The 20,426-nt window shown below is 43.0% G+C and overlaps 1 protein-coding gene across 1 annotated transcript in view; it reads left to right on the forward strand.

Moving 5' to 3' along the window:
• Positions 1–20,334, forward strand: part of LOC123771935 (molt-inhibiting hormone-like) — a 30,787-nt gene extending 10,453 nt beyond the window's left edge. The window contains exons 2-5 of the mRNA XM_045764761.2: positions 14,015–14,286; positions 17,101–17,402; positions 17,692–17,811; positions 18,051–20,334. Of these exons, the coding sequence (XP_045620717.1) occupies positions 14,272–14,286; positions 17,101–17,402; positions 17,692–17,794 (420 nt within the window). The 5' untranslated portion in view covers positions 14,015–14,271 and the 3' untranslated portion in view covers positions 17,795–17,811; positions 18,051–20,334. The remainder of the gene's footprint in view (positions 1–14,014; positions 14,287–17,100; positions 17,403–17,691; positions 17,812–18,050) is intronic.
• Positions 20,335–20,426: the final 92 nt, after the last annotated feature.

The raw sequence follows: 20,426 nt of genomic DNA on the forward strand, positions 1-20,426 counted from the left end.
TTCATTTATAAAATCATGCTGTCATCGAATCAAGACTTTTCTTTGATGAATATTATATAAACTCATGTGAAGATGTCCAATAGGTTATCCCCTATGTCTCTGGTTTTTGGGATTCCTAATTTTTAATATAATCACTAAAATCTGTCATTTCCGCTCAATATCTAGTTGTTTGATGACAGCTGTTTAGGCGGCGCCTCAGATTTCGACCTGGAGGGCCTTATGAAAATCCAAAATCACGAATATAAATCTGCGTCCAAAATCCCGGACGCAGGTTCGAATCCTCGTCACGGTCCTTGTGGATTTGATCACGAATATAATCTGGGCCTCACAATTGTCTCACATGATGTGAAAATGATCTCCAACTCACGCCTCAAATGATTAAGTATAAGCTGTCCCACCAGGAGTTAACATAATTGGTACCGAGGAAAGGAGGGTAGAAATAGCCTAAGCTACTCTATCCCTTTGTGTGTATTTTACCTCAATAAACTTATTTCAATTTCAATTTCAATTCCTTCACTACGTCCTCCCATCCCAGCTCCTATCCTGTCCTTAACCTTGCCATCATAGCAGCACCGCCAGCACCCGCCAATACTTACCTGCAGGAAAAGAACTGCTGGGAACGTTACAGCTTGTGTGTTTCCTACGGCCAGTTTGTTTTTGATATTTCAGAATACAGGATTTTGCTCTCCCTTGAGGGATTCGTTGAACTAACACTTAATCAGTTTATACTGAGTTGCAGTTTATTGATAAATATTGCTGGCCCGAAGGCAAGACGCCTGAACTAATCTACTCCTAAAGAGTATAGAAGACACTCCCTTCCCTCACACTTGGCACTAGGCTATACGGGCGCACCTTCTCCCTATTCTTCCTCCCTCCCATCATTATCCATCATGTCCTTCCCATCCCCTTCCCTTCACCTCGTTCTAGATAACAACACCAAACTCTCCTCCCAACAGTGCACTAAAACAAGCGAAAAAGAAACAGGGAAAAAGGAGGAAACCCCACCTCCATTTAATACTTTGACCCAAATATCACAGTAACAAGATTATCGCGAATAACCGAACTCAATTACGGGCTCACCATAACCCGTGCTACATGGACATTTCGTTCTGAGTAGCTAAATCTAAAACAACAACAACAACAACCCTTCCCAACCGGCACATCTGTGCCAGGTGAATACGACGGGCTCACCATAGCCGGTGCTACTTGGAACTTTTTGTTCAGAGAAGCTGAATCTAAAACAGCAACAACAACTCCTCCAGAAGCTTAATCCCCTTTCCTCCCAAGTAAAAGTAAATCTCCCCAATATTTCACTGATGTTTCAGACACGGACGAGCAGTACTAGGTTCCCATATGGCTTTATCCAGCCTCTAATTCATATCCTAGATGCCTCCCTTTGACCCGTTCAACCCTTCAGCCCACGCAAGCCACTCCCACATCGTCCCAGAACAGGGCGGGCCACCCCTTGAACCATGTAAGAAAGTTACATGGCGAGCCTCAGGAGCAACACTTACAATTTAACCCGAACGGAAAGGGAGCAGCCTAGGGTTTTTTTCCTCTTCCAACTAAGCATGTCCGTGAGGAGGTGGTGGGATGGGCTGGTCATCCAAGTGGGTGGGATGAGGACGATAGCTGGGCCCAAGATGAAGGGGGGCCACCGAAGGGGGTGGGACCAGGATGAGGGTCAAAGAAGCAGGTGGGGCCAGGACAACGGGCAGAGACCAATATGAAATTCGCTCAAGTGGTGGGACGAGGGGTCATACTGAGACTACAATGAAAGCCGCAGAAGAGGTGGGGGCCAGATTGAGGGCCTCACAAGGAGTGGGACAGACTTCACAACAGAGCCAGAGAGATATATCAGAAGGAACCTCTGAAGTCTAAGGGGTATAGCAAGTGGGCCTCAGATGTAAATATTGCACAAGCAACATTGAGTAATAGTTAAAAGTGGACCCCCCAAACGATTAAGTTAATTCTCCATAAAAAAAACATTTTGATGAGGCTAAACACTCACAGAGGCACATTCTTTGACAACATATACTTGTATGTGGAGAGGTCAACGCGTGGACTGAAAGATGAAGTTGTGGAAGCCACCTCCATCGACAGTGGCAGGAGGAAATAGTGAACTAGAATATAAAACAAGATATTTAATGCATCAGATACCAGTAGGTATTAGAGGGTCTGTGACGAAAGTTACCAGTTATTAATAGGTATGAGACGGCTTGTGACATCACCAGATATCAATGGGTATGAAACAGTTTGTGACATCACCAGATATCAATGGGTATGAAACAGTTTGTGACATCACCAGATATCAATAGGCTTGTGTTCACATCCGATACGATGTTAAAGTTGTCAGCTGTCCCCCTGACAGCTGGGGGGCGAACAGCGCTTCGGATTCGTAATCCCGAGGTTCCGGGTTCGATCCCCGGTGGAGGCGGAAACAAATGGGCAGAGTTTCTTTCACCCTGATGCCCCTGTTTACCTAGCAGTAATTAGGTACCTGGGAGTTAGACAGCTGCTACGGACTGCTTCCTGAGAGTGTGTAACAAAAAGAAGGCCTGGTCAAGGACCGGGCCGCGGGGCGCTAAACCCCGAAATCATCTCACGATAACCTACTTCCAGGAGAGAGGGAAGGAACAATCAGGGGGAAAGCGCCAAGCCATTAGGACTATATAGCCCATGGAAGGGGTCAGGATAAGGATTTGGGATGGGACGGTGGGAAAGGAATAGTGCCCAACTGCAGGTGATGAGTCACAATAACGTGGCTATATTATGTTGACCACACCACACACTAGAAGGTGAAGGGACGACAATCCCCAACCCCTTGGACGGTCGGGGATTGAACGCCGACCTGCACCAACCTTAGTGACACGAAATGTCATTAACAATTCATGGCAAGAGTGTGACGACAATGGACAAGTAAGATGAGTGAGATGTCGTTGTTGTTAGCATGAAGGGCAGCGACTGGAGAAAGCTGTCTGTGCCCTGAGTGACATAAGAACAAAGGTAACTGCAGAAGGCCTGTTGGCCAATACGAGGCAGCTCCTATTTATAACCACCCAATCCCACTCATATACATGTCCAAACCACGCTTGAAACAATCGAGGGACCCCACCTCCACCACGTTACGCGGCAATTGGTTCAATCAACAACCCTGTGACGTGTGAGGCGGGAACCGACGCGTGCGATCCAATGGGACAATAACAAATTGTTCCCGTCCAATCAAAACTCATGGAAACCTAGCGGGATATCGCGTGAACAACAAAAAAAAAAGGATGGGGGGGGGGGGAAGGAAACGTGATAAATAATGTTTGTGGCAAGTTGAGGCGGGGCCCCATGAGTAGTGTGATGGCAGAGGAGGAGGAGGATAGCAGAGTTGGATTCATGCCGACGTGTCACTCTTCTTGCGGTAGGACCCGTTGTCCGACCTAACGCGCCGCATTTGTTTACATAATCGACCAATTCGTGAAAATTGCAACGTGATGCTAGAAACCAGTACGCCGTAATATAGACGTTTCACATATATTGACCTCCAGAGGTTACGTGAGTTCGAACGTCTCTGGTTAGGAAATCCAGTTGTGTTGTTTACAAAGTGACAATTCGAGAGAACGGTCACATCTGCGACATTCCATTCGATGCGATGGCCGTCGACGTTGGTGATTTTTTAGAAGAATAATCCGCAAAGAATTTTTAATAGTGCCAGTACGTCGATGTCGCAAGTATGAAGGATACAGTGGGGCCAGATTCACGAAGCAAGCACTTACGAACCTGGGGCCAGATTCACGAAGCAGTTACGCAAGTACTTACGAACGTGTACATCTTTCCTCAATTTTTGACAACTTTGGCTACAGTTATTAAACAGTTTACAAGCATGAAAACTTGCCAATCAACTGTTGTTATTGTAATAAACAGCCTCCTGGTGCTTCGGAGCTCATTGACTGTTTAATAATTGTAAACAAAGCCGTCAAAGATTGAGAAAAGATGAATTTGGCCCAAGGTGAGCATGAAGTGTACGGCCAGACGTGGTTTACAGTTGACTATATATCTGGTTATTAAGATAACCAGAATCCAAGGAGGACGGGTCAACACCTCAACACCTACTGGACCTGGAGGAATCTTCGTGGCCAGGCGGAACCCAAGAACTAGCGCCTCCTGAAAAATTCCCCCCTGCTTAGACAATCATAAGGAACATTACAAGCTCCTCATCTCCGAGGCTGTTGGTGATGTCAGAAATGCTACTTGGAGAGAATTACGATCATACGAGATATTTGAATGGAATACTGATTGGTTATTGCACCCACACAGCCCCGCTCCTGCGCCAGGTAAGTCCAGTACGGGATCACCATAGTCCGTGCTACTTGGAACTTGTTCCGAGTAGCTGAATCTATAACAACATCATAGTTATTGCTCATTGTTAATCCACGAGTCCAACATGAACGTGCTGGACGCGCAGAGCAATTGTACCGCTAATTACTTCCACACTACTTACTTTAGTCATTTATTATACACCCTATACCCACCCCCATGGGCGGCGGTGGAAAGGGGTTACACATGCACACAATAGACTCAGCAACAGAACCCCATAATTCATGTAGCTAAGCAAATAACAACCTTGTGAAACTAGTTATTTGAAACCATGTTATAACGACATAGAATTTTGCAGAATAAACACAACTTAAGGCGTATAGTAACTTCATCTATATGACCCCCATCATGCATTTTCCTCCACTTCCACTAAGAATGACCTCTAGATTTTCCTGTTCCACTTATGACAACATTTACACACTCTCTCTCTCTCTCTCTCTCTCTCTCTCTCTCTCTCTCTCTCTCTCTCTCTCTCTCTCTCTCTCTCCTCCCCAGGGGGCATCTGGGGAGGGGGGGGGGAAGAGTTGGTTCATTCACTGATTAGGAGAGTTGATTCATTCATTGATTAGGAGGGCTGGTTCAATCATTGATTAGGAGAGCTGATTCATTATTGCAATAATGGATCAACGGTGATAACGTTGATTTTGCGTCAGTCGAGCATAACTTTCATGCTTTATCTCCTCGTTATCTTGCGTTAACCGGAACCTTTGAGAAAACTCTGGTTATGTGGAAATTTTATTACGACAATTGTTGCTAAGCAAAGACCTTTACTGTATTTTCTATTGCAATTAATGGAAGTAATGTTGCACAGCTTGCAATTTTTAGACAGGTTGATGAAAGTGAAGGAAACAGAAGAGATTGTGGAATTTATATTACTAAAATAATTATGATGAATACTTGATGAGTTTGGTAGAAATGATTGTCAAGTTGGGCGTTTGCAAGTGAGTCTGGCTACAATGAAGAGCCGCGAATGATGAGTAGAAATATCTTGATGAATATCTTGAGCAGAAAAGCTGGTGTGGGTTCTAGATTGAGGGAACTAGGGAACTATCAGGGGGAAAGCACCAAGCCATTACGACTATATAGCACTTGGAAGGGGTCAGGATAAGGATTAGGGCTGGGACGGGGGGGAAGGAATGGTGCCCAACCACTTGGACGGAGAACTATTAAATTGTGAACGACAACATAAACTTCTCAATTTCCATTATGCTTAGAAATGTTGTACAGTAAAACATTAACATTTGATACTGTCGTGGGAGACGTCTTAAAGACAGCAGACTTTACACAAGCACCAAGTCTTATGCAGACTTATGAACTGAAAGATAATGAAAGCGTTCAAAATCTGGCTTTAATACTGATTATCCCAGGACGCCTAAATTGTCTGAACTCACAGATACAATAATTTACTTAAATGATTTGAACTCCATTTAAGCCTTAGAGATGAAACTCCAAATTTCTTTTAATTGCAACTTGCAGGCGAGTCATGCAAGCTGCTACAGGACACATGTTAGTACAAATGCACAGCAGCCTTGATGAGGGTTCGAACTTATGCACTGGGGGTTCCCAAGACGCACTCTAGTTGTGGGAGCAGAAGCACTCCAGGTTGCAGTTCTTTTGACCATGTCGTGGTACAGTTGACTAGAGCGCGTCTGGGAACACCCACCGCATAGGTTCGAACCCTCATGACGGCTCCTGTGGATTTGTTCATTGATACATCACGATAATGGGATTCCTGTGTACACATCTGAGTATTACTCTGACTCCCACACAGAAAAGTTACAGTAAGATCTCCAAATCATGGAATAAGGTTGAGACATTTTATCAAGGTGGCATCAGGTTATCTCAGGATTAAGTGCTTTGCCTTAAAGATTATGTCCACGTTTGGAAACACGTCTTAACATTTCAATTGTGTAACTAACATTACATACTCTGGGCTTGGCTCTTAGCATACTGATGCACACCTGAAGCCTATTCTCAAGGCTGCTGCTAGATAACTGGTTGATACCTGGTTGATGGGGTTCTGGGAGTTCTTCTACTCCCCAAGCCCAGCCCGAGGCCAGGCTTGACTTGTGAGAGTTTGGTCCACCAGGCTGTTGCTTGGAGCGGCCCGCAGGCCCACATACCCACCACAGCCCGGCTGATCCGGCACTCCTTGGAGGAATAAATCTAGTTTCCTCTTGAAGATGTCCACGGTTGTTCCGGCAATATTTCTTATGCTTGCTGGGAGGGTGTTGAACAACCGTGGACCTCTGATGTTTATACAGTGTTCTCTGAGTGTGCCTATGGCACCGCAGCTACAGCTTAGTCAATTGTTCCCTTATATCATCGCCTTGTATTATTGCATCAGAATGTAGTAATACATGGAAATAAATAATAGTATTATTTTTCTTTCTTTTTTTTTAAACTAGAACTTCACTCTTGCCCCCTGGAGAGAGGATCTTGCTTGCCAAGGTCTGCGTCATTTAGAACCATACGAAATCTGGCACTCAATAGCCAATGCGTTTAATATCCCTGATTTAGCGGGTTAAATTGCCTCTATTTTGTTTAATATGTTATGTGTCTAAGTCTAGGCGCGGCACACTTCGAAGGTTCGAACCACTGACTCAAACTTCGGATCACCAGTCGTGTGTAACAGCCCGTCCTCCAAACAAAAGATCCAAAAGTAATTCCATCCACCCGCCAACCCCCCCAACTGTTTATGAATGAAAAACGGTTTACACACGACTCACAACTGATTTCGTTCGAACACTTCCGGAACAAGTGCTTCACCTGACGAATTTTGTTCGAACCACAACGCTGTAAATGCTTCACCCACGTACTACAAATACAAATAATCGCCAACAGAACCTAAACACCTAACCTAACCTATGCCAATATATGCACAATATGATAATATATTATAATATTTATTTATATTTGAAAAAATTAACGTTTTGAATGAACAGCATGTTAAAATTTATGACTGCGTCTGTGGGGTCGAGCGCTGGATGGAATGGACTTGAGTCGAGGACGGGTTGGAGTTTGGTCAGAGTTCACGTCTCGCCAGTTTCATCACCGGAGGTCAGAGGGTCCTTGGATGACCTAGTAAGTAGTAGTGTTAACTAGTTAGGAAAACGACATTCTCTCAGGAAAGTTTAAGGTCTTCACTTATTTAGACTTTATTCGTAAGGCAGGAGTGATTCGTTTCATTCTGATTATCATACTGAAAGAGTTGATGCAAAGATGAAAAAATGGTATACATTAATTACCTTCTTTTGATAAATGCATTATATGGGATGCTCTCGAACGCAGGTTCGAATCCTCGTCACGGCCCTTGTGGATTTGTTCTTATAACACGAATTTAGTGTTATAGGCTATCTGACAAATACCCTTGGTAAAAAAAATATAGTTGCCTGTATATGTGGGGTATATACATCCCACCTACTGAGCCGTCTACAGAAGCAGGTGATAGCCTAATTCATAATTAAACCATATTTAACACACAAAAATCAGTGTACACATCAGTGTGCTGCTACCCTATTATATATGAAGGATTATAGCTTATAGATCCAGGGCTAGCTATGAGTTCATCTAATATCCCCATCTCACAGGATGGTTAGTCATATATGGAATCTGGAGAGAGCATGAGATGCGAGGCTAGTAGTCTACTAGCCTGCACTAGTAAACTCAAATTCAAAAAACTCAAAATCAATTATGTTGATCGTAGTGGATGTTACAATTGAAAGACAAAAACAAAGTTTCAACTTTATTCTATTATGCCTTATCACAATATCTAGATTGAAAACAAAAATATTTTATGACATAAAACAAATCATGGTTTGTGTTGACAGAAACGCCAGAAAGTCCACTACGGGCTCACCATAGCCCGTGCTGCTTGGAACTTTTTTGTTCCAGGTAGCGAATCTTAAACAACAACAACAGGCAGAAAGTTTGTGAGGCAACAATCTGGCAACTGAGATAGTCAAGCAACTTGAAAAGTTGCTTGTAAGAAAGTATAATTATTCAAAACTATAGCTCCCTCACTAAAACTGTAACTATAAGAAAATATGAGAATTGTTAATATATCGCGGTGTAAGGAAATAGTTATGACATTAATGAACTCTGAAGATTAGCTTTAGCTTTCTAAATGACATAGTTGGCACTCTCTGCCTAATCAACGATGTTCTCACAATATTGTAACGACGTAAATGGCCAAAATGTATGATAGAGCTACAAGGAGCCTGTGCTGGCGATGAGTCACAATAACGTGGTTAAAGTATGTACACAATCGACTTAAGAATGGTCCAGGACGGACCGAAACGTCGTCATCCCTTCACCTTCTCGTGTGTGGTCTGGTCAACATCAATCTACAAGGAGCCTGTACACCCGAGGCATGAATCACCTGCTCGAACAAACCAGAGCTGGGATCAGCGAGAACACTGGGCGCCTCCCATGCAGGTCCGGAACACCAGTATGAATAGCAGGATAACAATAGAGATTGTGATGTTCCTGACGTGGATGTTACAGGAGTCACCAGATAATGAGTTGTGTGTGAGTGCGCTCTCTGAATGATGAGTGAGCACTGAGGTGCACGTGATGGTGAGCAGTGCTGAGGTGAATACGCAAGTTCAAGAACTTTATTTATGTGATCAGTTACACATAAACCTGATTTGAATGTTAAAATATTTCACGGTAAAACATTAGTAATGCTTGTGTAGAGTCACAGGGTGGCATCCTCTCCGTAATCACACAATTGTCAACAATGGGTGTGTTCCTTTCCCAGCACGCCAGGACCTGCAGGTGCATGCAACAATCCCATTCATCTGGGTTCTAGGAGCCTCGAACCGCGAACCCCAATCGTGTAAGCCGAAGCTTTTTAGTGCAAGAATTCAACCAACAATGAATCACTTATTTTGCCGAAAGGAAACAATAGAAGAAGAGAAGAGAAGAGTGTTTGTACCGTACGCTCCTGAGGATTGGGTGTATAAGTATCGTACATCCAGTCTGTTATTCACGACCAAAGATCACATTCAGTCCAATATCTACCACTTACGGGTTATTCATGCCCGTGCCACATCTTGGGTAGCTTAATCTTCATCAATCTATCAATCTCCAAGTTATAAACCCTTGTTGTGCGTAATTCTCCCTGCTCTGGGCAACCACGATATGCAATTCTTAACATATTTGTGAAGGATTTCATCTCCCATTCAGTATCCACTGTCTGGTCTCCTATTTCCTCCGCCTAGTTCCATTACCTTACATTTACTTGGGTTGAACTTTAGTAGCCATTTGTTGGACCATTCTTACAGTTTGTCTAGGTCATCTTGTAGTCTCATACTATCTTCTTCTGTCTTAATCCTCCTCATAATTTTTGCATCATCAGCAAACATTGAGAGGAACGAGTCTATTCCCTCTGGGAGATCATTTACATATATCAGAAACAGTATAGGTCCAAGGACTTATACAAAAAGTCCCTGTGGGACTCCACTGGTGACGCCTCGCCACTCCGAGACCTCACCCCTCACAGTGATTCGCTGTCTTCTGTTGCTTAAGTACTCCCTTAATCAGTGGAGTACCTTCCATTTCACTCCTGCCTGCATCTCTAGCTTGTGCACTAGTCTCTTATGTGGTACTGTCAAAGACTTTCTGGCAATCCAAAAATATGCCGTCTGCCCAGCATCTTGCCTGATTTGTGTGAGGTATGATTTGCCATCCCTGAATCCATGCTGTTGTTGCGTTACAAAGTTCGTTCGCTCCAGATGTTCCACCAGCTTTTTTCGCGCACTCTTCTCCGTCATCTTGCATGGCATGCAAGTTAGGGACACTGGTCTGTAGTTCAGTGCCTCCTGTCTATCACCCTTCTTGAATATCGAGACTACATTAGCCGTCTTCCAGATTTTTTGGCAGTTCACTTCTTACCAGTAATTTGTTGTACTCCATGGAGAGTGGCAGGCACAGTGCTTCTGCTCCTTCCTTTAGTATCCATGGTGAGATTCCGTCCGGGCCTATAGCCTTTGTCACATCCAACTCTAACAGATGCTTTCTCACCTCCCCACTGGTAATCACAGACTCCTCTAGTGGTGTCTGGTTAGATATTCCCTCTCTTATCTCTATGAAGACCTCCTGGAGTTTCTTATTGAGTTCAGTGTAAACTTCTGAAACAGTAAGTACAAAAACAGGTCTAAACTCCTGTCGTCATTGTTTACGTTGGATCTGGAGGAGGCTGAACACCTTGGGCCATAGACCGCTTTAGCCGTAACCAGTTATGACCGGCAAATAGTGACGTTAATGTTGGCGAAACTTATTAATTATACCCTGTAACCTTGGTACTAATAGTATCAACGGTTTGCCTTACACATATTTTTGACCAAGAAGGAGGAAAAAGTAGTATAGGAAATTTAAAAAGTAAAGGATGAGGGTAAACGGAGAGTGTCTGGGATGAAATGACATAATGAAGATTACTGAGCCGGCAAGGATGGCGCCAGTGTGGTGGTGGCTTATGTGTGTGTGCAAGAAGGTTCACCCGTGAAACAAGAGTCCACCCTTCGTTCATCTAGGCGCAGGAACGCTTATTCCTGACCAACAGGTGTGGGTTACACACGTGTGCCGGGGTGGGGGAGGCCCGGCGTTCCCCTCCCTGGAGCGAAGGTGGGGTCTCGCCTACATATGCGCAACAATGTGTTTGTCTGTTGTTAAGAATAATAGTTTTCCGCCATCAGGGGAAGTGGACTGCACATAACCGTAAATGCTAAGACACTTTTTCAGTGTCAGATTAGTTAGTAAATGGAATACGTTAGGCAGTGATGTGGTGGAGGCTGACTCCATACACAGTTTCATATGTAGATATGATAGAGCCCAGTAGGCTCAGGAATCTGTACACCAGTTGACTGACAGTTGAGAGGCGGGACCAAAGAGCCAGAGCTCAACCCCCGCAAGCACAACTAGGTGAGTACTGCTACAGATCAACATCTATCTATGAGAACTGAACCACACACCAGAAGACGAGACGACGACGTTTCGGTCCGTCCTGGACCATTCTCAAGTCCATTGTGACTTGAGAATGTGGTCCAGGACGGACCGAAACGTCGTCGTCCCTTCACTTGTCAGTGTGGTTGCTAACTGAGAGAAGACCATCCTGCTATCACAGGAAATGCATCGTCAGTGATACGCTGAGGATATAAGCATGCACAGTGCTATTTCCAGGATATTAGAGCCCAGAAAATAGACATCAGTACTCACAGATTACACATGGCCGTGAAGGTTCATATACGCATATGTACGCCAGAAGAGTACATATTGAACTCTTCACACACACACCGGACTGGCTCTAGGTGTGTGTACATGAGTACAGTGTAAGCAAAGATATGTACTTGCGGGGGTTGAGCTTTGGCTCTTTGGTCCCGCCTCTCAACCGTCTATGTGGTGTTATCTAACCTACAAACCGGCGGCTAGTTTATTGTGCACCCTATACCCACCGGCGGCTAGTTTATTGTGCACCCCATACCCACCGGTGGCTAGTTTATTGTGCACCCCATACCCACCGGTGGCTAGTTTATTGTGCACCCCATACCCACCGGTGGCTAGTTTATTGTGCACCCCATACCCACCGGTGGCTAGTTTATTGTGCACCCTATACCCACCGGTGGCTAGTTTATTGTGCACCCCATACCCACCGGTGGCTAGTTTATTGTGCACCCTATACCCACCGGTGGCTAGTTTATTGTGCACCCCATACCCACCGGCGGCTAGTTTATTGTGCACCCCATACCCACCGGTGGCTAGTTTATTGTGCACCCCATACCCACCGGTGGCTAGTTTATTGTGCACCCTATACCCACCGGTGGCTAGTTTATTGTGCACCCCATACCCACCAGCGGCTAGTTTATTGTGCACCTCATACCCATCCTGTGAGGGACCCGTTCTCCATCCTGACGATGGCTTCACTAAGTCTCACTTTTAGTGTCCTCCAACACTGGTGAGGTGAACACTCTCGTGAGATGTTCACTCTCGTGAGATGTTCACTCTCGTGAGGTGTTCACTCTCGTGAGGTGTTCACTCTCGTGAGGTGTTCACTCTTTCCTGATGTAAATGTACTCTGGTGAGAGATGCCTACGTCGATGACTTGCCACCCACTACCTCTCGGGACGTTTCTTGAATTGGTTCTCAAGAAAGGACGGAAGCTGAGGAAAATAACTGTACACAAAACAGAGACGGTGTACACACAGCCAGCTTGTTCCAACCGTCTAACAATCTCCTTGAAAAATATATTTTTCTGATGTTTTTCTGCACCTTTGTTTCCTTAGCTTGAATCTATGATATCTTGTTCCTGAAGATGCAGGTTTAAAGAATTCTTCTTTGTCAATGTTGTCGATTCCTGTTACAATTCTTGTCTTGCTGAATATGTCATTTGTCAGCCTCTCAACTGTCAATCTAATGGTGTACAGGTTCCTGAGCTTATTGGGTTCTCACCACATCACTTTCTAATGCATTTCATTTATTAAGTACTTAGACACTAAAAAAGTAATTTATAATGCCTCTGACTCATTTCGGTGCTCAGCTTCCACCTGTGTTTCCTTGTGAGAGTACCTGCCGTGTTAAATAATCCTTCCTTATCTATCCTGTTAATTCCCCCTGGGAATTTTGTATGTGGTGATCATGTCTCCCGGAGCTATTGTCTTCCAGCGACGTGAGATGCAATTCACGCAGCCTTTTCTCATAACTCACGCCTCTTAGTTCTGGGACTATTCTAGTTGAATACCTCTGAACTTTCTCCAGTTTTGTCTTATGCTTGACAAGGTATGGACTCCATGCTGGGACCGCATACTCCGGGATTGTGTGTGTGTGTGTGTGTGTGTGTGTGTGTGTGTGTGTGTGTGTGTGTGTGTGTGTGTGTGTGTGTGTGTGTGTGTGTGTGTGTGTGTGTTTCTTGCCAGAGCCTGTCAGATGTGACATTATGTAGTAAGAATATCGTTGATATATAACAAAATATAATACTATCACAGTATATGTACACACAATCACTGTTTACATAATTACTCACTCCTAATTCGCATGAATGTTCGTGGTTTAGCGTTTCTAAGGTAACATTCACCTCGCCACATAAACTATCCACACCAAGACTTGGAAATCTAAAAGTATTTCAGAGGTCGATCCAAATTCTTAACAATAACTTGATGCCTTAAGGTGTCTTCCAAGGTGCACTATTTACCTAAGATTACATATTTCTGTCACTGGTAAATGTAACGTTTTGCTCTTGAAATCGTAATCACTTGTGCTCATGATGTGCCTTATTTAATTGTTATCTTGATAAGAGAAAACACCATATAAGAGAGCGAGAGAGTGAGATGTAGCGAGTCTGAGACACGTGTCCTTCCCCTCCAACTGCTGGATGATGACTGAGGCTTGTGAAGGAAGAGTGGCTTGTGTGAATTGCCTTACCTTATTTTTTTTTTTTGCGAAGCTCAAACACATGCAGTAATTGTCAACTTCAAAATAACAAATTATTATTCACAAATTGTATTAACATTTTGTATATGTCTCGGTTACAAAATAAAAAAAAGACTGGATAATTCCCGGGAGGCAATCTGTGGGTATATATATACATGGCGGTGAGGCAGTTTAATCAGTTGACGCGCAGCCTTCACCAGCTGAACAACTTCCTCTCTTCCAGCCAGACTCCCAGTACCGCTGAGGCATCCTATTCCAATCTACCTACTAGACATACAGTGCCACCTTACGAGATAAACAGCCAGTGCCAGCCTACAGCTAAACAGCCAGTGCCAGCTTACAAGCTAAACCAGCCAGCACCAATCTACCAGCTAGACATTCAGTGCCAGCTTACAAGCTAAACAGCCAGTCCCAGTCTACCAGGTAGACATACAGTGCCAGCCTACGATCCCAGCAACCAGTCCAGTCAAGACAGCAACAATGTCACAGAGTATGGTAAGTAAGAGCGAGTGGTTGTTCGGCAGGTTAGTGAGGCTATCCAGTGCCAGCCGGAACTATCCACACTTTCCTGACGTTTTCCAGTGTCACCCTTCCGCTTCCTCTATACACTTACACGCACACACACACACACACACACAGGGGCCCCCGCACAGGTGGAGACGTGTGCACATCACTGTGAGAGCGTACACATGTCTACACATTGCGTGCACATCACTGTCATTCCTGCCTTTGGTGATCTCATTAACCACGCGTCTCTTTTTTTAAATATACATCACTAAATAATTGTGTACATATCTCTCTTGGTGACCGTGTACACATCTTTCAGTGAACGCGCGCACATCTCCCAGTTAACGTGTGCACATCTCTTGGGGAAACATATGCACATGTGTGCGCACACGCACACATCTCAGGGACACCCGTGCTCACGTTACGGAATGCGGCCATGACTTCTGTCGAAACCGCGTCCACAGCTGTTTTGTGGGTGGTGATTCAGCGGTCCCTGGTAAAGGATAGCTGAGGCAGCTAGCAGGTCACCCATATGAGCACCCTGTAGGGGGGTGAATACCCTGCGGGAACACTGTGGTACGACTACTAATCTATGCCAAGCAGGAAAACTGTGGTACAACTGCTGGTCTAGCAACAGTGGGCAGGAACACTGCCTCGCAAACCAAGAAATATGGTTCCAGATGCACGTAACATGGTTCCAGATGCACGTAACATTTCTATATATATAATCTCGGATAGCTTAACAGACCATTTCCTGCGGTAAAGGATACATTGTAAGTCTTACAAAAATATCATTATATCCGTGTTGTGAGCTTAGAATGGAGTGGGCGCGTTATATTTTCCCATATATGGAAATACTCTAACAGCGATAAGGTGAGGAGTATATACCGTTCACTTGAAGTTCAGGGTTAGAAAAATAAGAGCGAGAGAGACGACCAGGAAGGAACTAAGCGTACTTCCGGGCTTCTTCTGATTACGTCCGATATGATATCTTGAAACGGGTACGAGAATAATATATTTCCGGCGATGGTAATCTAATACTGTACATGCACCCGCGCATTAATAGGTCCAGTGGAGTGTGTGTGGGCGCGGGTCTGCGTGTGTGTGGGCGGGGGTCTGCGTGTGTTTGTGTGGGCGGGGTGGGTGTGTGTGTGAAGCGGGAACTAGACAACAATGAAGAGGGAGACAATAGCCTAGCGAGAGCTCATGGGTTGGCTGTGTCCGTGGTTGAAACTGAATACATTGCGAAACCTTAGTAACACCTCTTCAGAGTTAAGACCTTCAGGTGGATACAAGTCACGTCGTGCATAAGATACATTTTTGCTTGCATTAAACCAAATCTAACCTATTCGTGCCTAACTTAGTGATATATATAAAATCTAAACAATTAGAAAATAAGTTGTGTGAAACGCCTTTGTTCAATTTCCTCGTGTCCTTGATATTATGGGCTGCGGGTTTTGAGATAATTTTTAGTGTCACGGTGTGGCGGCTCTGAATTACATTGTGTCCTGGTTGTCACAGTGTGACGACTCTGAATTACACTGTACACGATTAAGTGGTACCTTTGATTACAAATCTCGTACAGTATTTTATTTCCAACGTAACACATAGAAGGGAGTCAGTAATTAAGACTTTAAGTTAGCCTCATTGCTCTCACTATGAAACATCGTTACTCCAATCCAAGAGAGGCTTTTCTGGGATTCCTGAAACAAAGGTAATAACGCCAACAATCAATGAAACAAAGGAATTTTGATTAATTGAATCCTGATGGGAAATGTCATGAAAAATAGCGCCCTATACAGTATAATATTTATGATGCGGTAATTAGTGTCTTGGGTAATATTTTAAAGATCGCTAAGATGCCCAGCAGTTCCAATGATATCGGTGGGGTGAGTTGAGAAAGGTGAACTGCTATTAGTGTCAGGCTGTTGGAGAAACTGCGCTATTAAAACTTAATTATTATTATTATACTAACAGTTTGGCCTTATCAAGTTTGCTAGTAACCGAGGGTAAAAACTGGGTGGTACACTGTATGAGGTAGTTACAAGTGATGCTGGCAGCGGAATTCTGCCTGAGGAGAGAAGTTTTTGAAATTTTCTTACCTAGCTTCCTGTCGAGGGCGGGTAAGTCTTGGGGCTTCCCATTCGTGGGCACAAGTCCATGACCCTTGGTGGGTCCTGTGGCAACATGTATGTGAACTTCTCTCCACTTTCCTTTTCATTCTCTCCCTCTCTCCTGTCAATGCCGAGCAAAACTACCTCTTCGTATATAAGCATACCCTCAATATTTGTGCATAGTTCCTTTAAATATACTCAGAGTATATTTAATTAATTAGCCTACTTGTATACCTTCAGAACGCGTGGCCTTCACAAATAATTAACGTAGCCTAGTCATTGGAAACCGCCACATTACAGGACCTTTCCCGGGGAACAAAAATGATTGAAATACTGTATAATTTCGACGTCCTGTCCACCTGTCACGGTAGAATTTCCGGCGGCTAAGCTTCCAACAATTGTCGATGACACATAAGTTATCACATCTGAAATAGCAGATGCCCCCTAATCACAGAGGGCTAAATAACACATTACTATCCCACTCCGACACCCTCACATACATAGATTGTTTTTTTTTTATCGGAATTCCAGCTATAAATGAAGTTTGGGTGATCTTATACCCTGATCGCGAGTTAACTTATCTCCATTATTGTACTCAACATGTAACTATTCATTGAATATAGGCAATCATTTTTACTTTCTTCTATGTACTTGTACAAAAGCTGCTAACGTCGCACTTTCGTTACAGGTTTGGTCATCAGTGATGGTGGTGGTGGTCGTGGTAATATCATCATGCTATGGTCGTTCTCTCTCATCTGAGGACCTTCAAGTACTCCCGCAGACGACCTCGCCGGCGTTGTCCCACGCCAGCGACCTGCCCGAGGACCACGGTCCACTGAGCACGCCCTTGTACCACAGCATCAGGAAAAGGGCCGTCTTCGATCCTGAATGTAAAGGTTACTACGACCGAAAAATCTGGGCCAAGTTGAACCTCGCTTGTGAGGATTGTCAGAATCTTTTCCGGAAACCTGGAGTAGAAACGGAATGCAGGTACTAAATATTCCATTCAAATGCAGTTTATTATGTGACATTATGTTTATTATGTGTAACTATTTTGTTAATAGTAGTTTATATACTGAATAATTTATAGTAAACGTCAAAGTACCAAAGTTATATCAAATGAACACAAAACATACGCTGTCACTTCATCTTTAATAAGTTGCGGGAATAGTGTTCATTGAAAAAAAAAATTATTTGTACATAAATTAACAGTTTCTGTCAAATTCGTGCATCTCTGCCATTACCAAAGGTTAATGTAGATGTTAATTTCCATTAACAGAAAAGGCTGTTTCAAATCCTCGATGTTCACGTCATGTGTATCCGACCTTTTCCTGCCCGTGGACAAGTACCAAGCCCTTGCAGCCTTCGTCAGGGGCACATAAAGCTTCCTCATACACAAGTGAGTATACCATACAACACTTTCCTATCTAGTATTATCATCGCTATACACGATAAGACGCTTCCCAAAGCCTAGTTTGTTTCTGGCTAGTAATTTGATTAGTCTTACAGAACACTGAATAATGATAAATTAAAAACAGGTGCTTATAAATCTTAAATATTATCAACTTTATTTATATATAAAAATGCCGGCGCACACACTTCGGAATTCTGAACTTTTTTTCCTGATATTCCTTTTAGGAAACTTTTGTAGGACAAAATGAAATTGAGCAAGCTTACCTGGATCCCACCTGGTGTCAAGACGTTACAAGATCAAACAACCACAAGATACAAGGATCATCAAGTTCTTCCTAGTCGACAGCAAATCGATATTTGTATTAACAAGGATAAAATACAAGAAGAACTATGGGGGGGGATAAGAGCTGCATCTGGTGGAGGAAGTCAATAGCATGCATGGTCACACACTAATTGGTAATAATTTAGGTAATTACACTTAGGTAATTACACACACACTCCAGCCCTTGCTTCACAAGCTCTGCAAGTGATTACAGCTTCTCTGTTATCCTTCACTGAAGACAGTGGCGCGCTGGCAAGCATTTACTGGATAAATGCTTGCACCAGTCTACTAAAAACAGCTCAATATCTCCAATTCCTAAATGCATATCTAGTCATTCTCCATGCATGTATTTAATACATATTTATTAAAATATTTGTAAACTAAGAAATACTTCATAAAATTTAGTCATATTTGTATTTGTCTAAAGATAACCCGTCATAGGTTAAACTAATATAACCCAACCCACACATGAACAAAGTGCAGATCTTTCCGTCCGTCCTGGGGTCAGATTCACGAAGCAGTTACTTAAGTACTTACGATCGCGTACATCTTTCCTCAATCTTGGACGGCTTTGCTTACATTTATTAAACAGTTTACAACCATGAAAACTTCCCAATCAACTGTTGTTATTGTTATGAACAGCCTCCTGGTGCTTCGGAGCTCATTCACTGTTTAATAATTGTAAAAAAAAAGCCGCCAAAGATTGAGGAAAGATGTACACGTTCGTAAGTGCTTGCGTAACTGCTTCGTGAATCTGGCTCTGGACGCTTATCAAGGCCTAACCATTTGATCAGGGTCGAAGTGGGACCGAGGATTCGTCACTTTTATTGAATTTTATATACAGTACTGTATGTGTGTCGCGTTATTTGCTGCAGCTACGTTATTGTGATCTATTCTCGGCTACGTGTGATGTATTCTCTGTCACGTTAATGTGACGTATTCTGTCACGTTAGTGTGACGTATTCTCTGTCACGTTAGTGTGACGTATTCTCTGTCACGTTAGTGTGACGTATTCTCTGTCACGTTAGTATGACGCATTCTCTGTCACATTAGTGTGACGTATTCTCTACATATGTCAAATAACCTCTAATGTGAAAAATATTTATTTATCTTTTAACGTTCATGTATATTTATTTAGTGGTCGTGAAGACCTGAACCAAGCAGCACCTTATCTTACTTCAAAGCTAGATATGAGTAGCGTATTACAAGCATTGAACATTGTACCTGCCATGACATGCTGTAATTTCCTTTCCAAATTCAGCTTACTATTTATATATATATGTGATGTTAAGCTTACTTTTGATCTCCAATCATTACTACAAACTTTTCACGGGTCTACTGTAGCATTTTTACACTTGGGTTTAGGGTAAGCCTAGCCTTAATACACCCCGCCATACCCTGATCTAGTATATAGACCTACCTACATTGGGTACTAGTGTAGGCCTAGTTTTAAATATATCGCACCAGCCCGGTCTAATATAGCCTCTCTCCTGTCCGAAGAAATGCAGACAATTCAGCTATGGTAAAAAATAATAGATATTTTGTATTTTGTTGTATTTTAGTATTTAATAAGCTAACTGGTCAAGTTTGCAGGATTCTCTAGTCTGAAACTATACAAGCCCTCCTATATCGTATAGATGCTTATGGCACAGTACTCAATTCTGTAAATGTTCTGAATAATTAATAAGTCTGCATTACAACATTTATTATTTAATTTTATTTGAATATATTGATCTTAAGACTCATGGAATCTCTTGACAGTGCATCCATCCAGGAACATACGAGTACATGATATTTTGTTACTAAATGCATAAGGAATTATTTGTAATGTTAATTTATAAACTTGTCTAAGTTAAACAGATGTAATATATCCTTATTTATACTTATGTAATGTTTACAAAGCCGATTTATTTTTACATGTGTGAGAGTCTTGACATTGCCTTTAGATATATGAGTAAAACATTGATGAACAAATCCACAAGGGGCTTCATGAGGGGGTTCGAACCTATTATTTAATTTACTGTGAAAAAGTTACAATTCTTTTACCATGTGGTGGTACAGTTGACTAGAGCGGGTTTGGGAACATCCATGCCATAGGTTCGAACCCTCATCACGGCCCTTGTGAATTTGTTCATTTGATACATCACGCTATTGTGATTTCTGTATGAATAAAACATCGATACAGTATTAAGTTTACTTATCTCTGTCCTACTTATGATAAAAAAGAGCAAACGGCAACTAGAAAACGACAGACAATATACCCAATTTGTTCAGCAGAA

This window comes from Procambarus clarkii, chromosome 14 (genome assembly GCF_040958095.1).
Source record: "Procambarus clarkii isolate CNS0578487 chromosome 14, FALCON_Pclarkii_2.0, whole genome shotgun sequence".
Classification (NCBI taxonomy): Eukaryota; Metazoa; Arthropoda; class Malacostraca; order Decapoda; family Cambaridae; genus Procambarus; species Procambarus clarkii.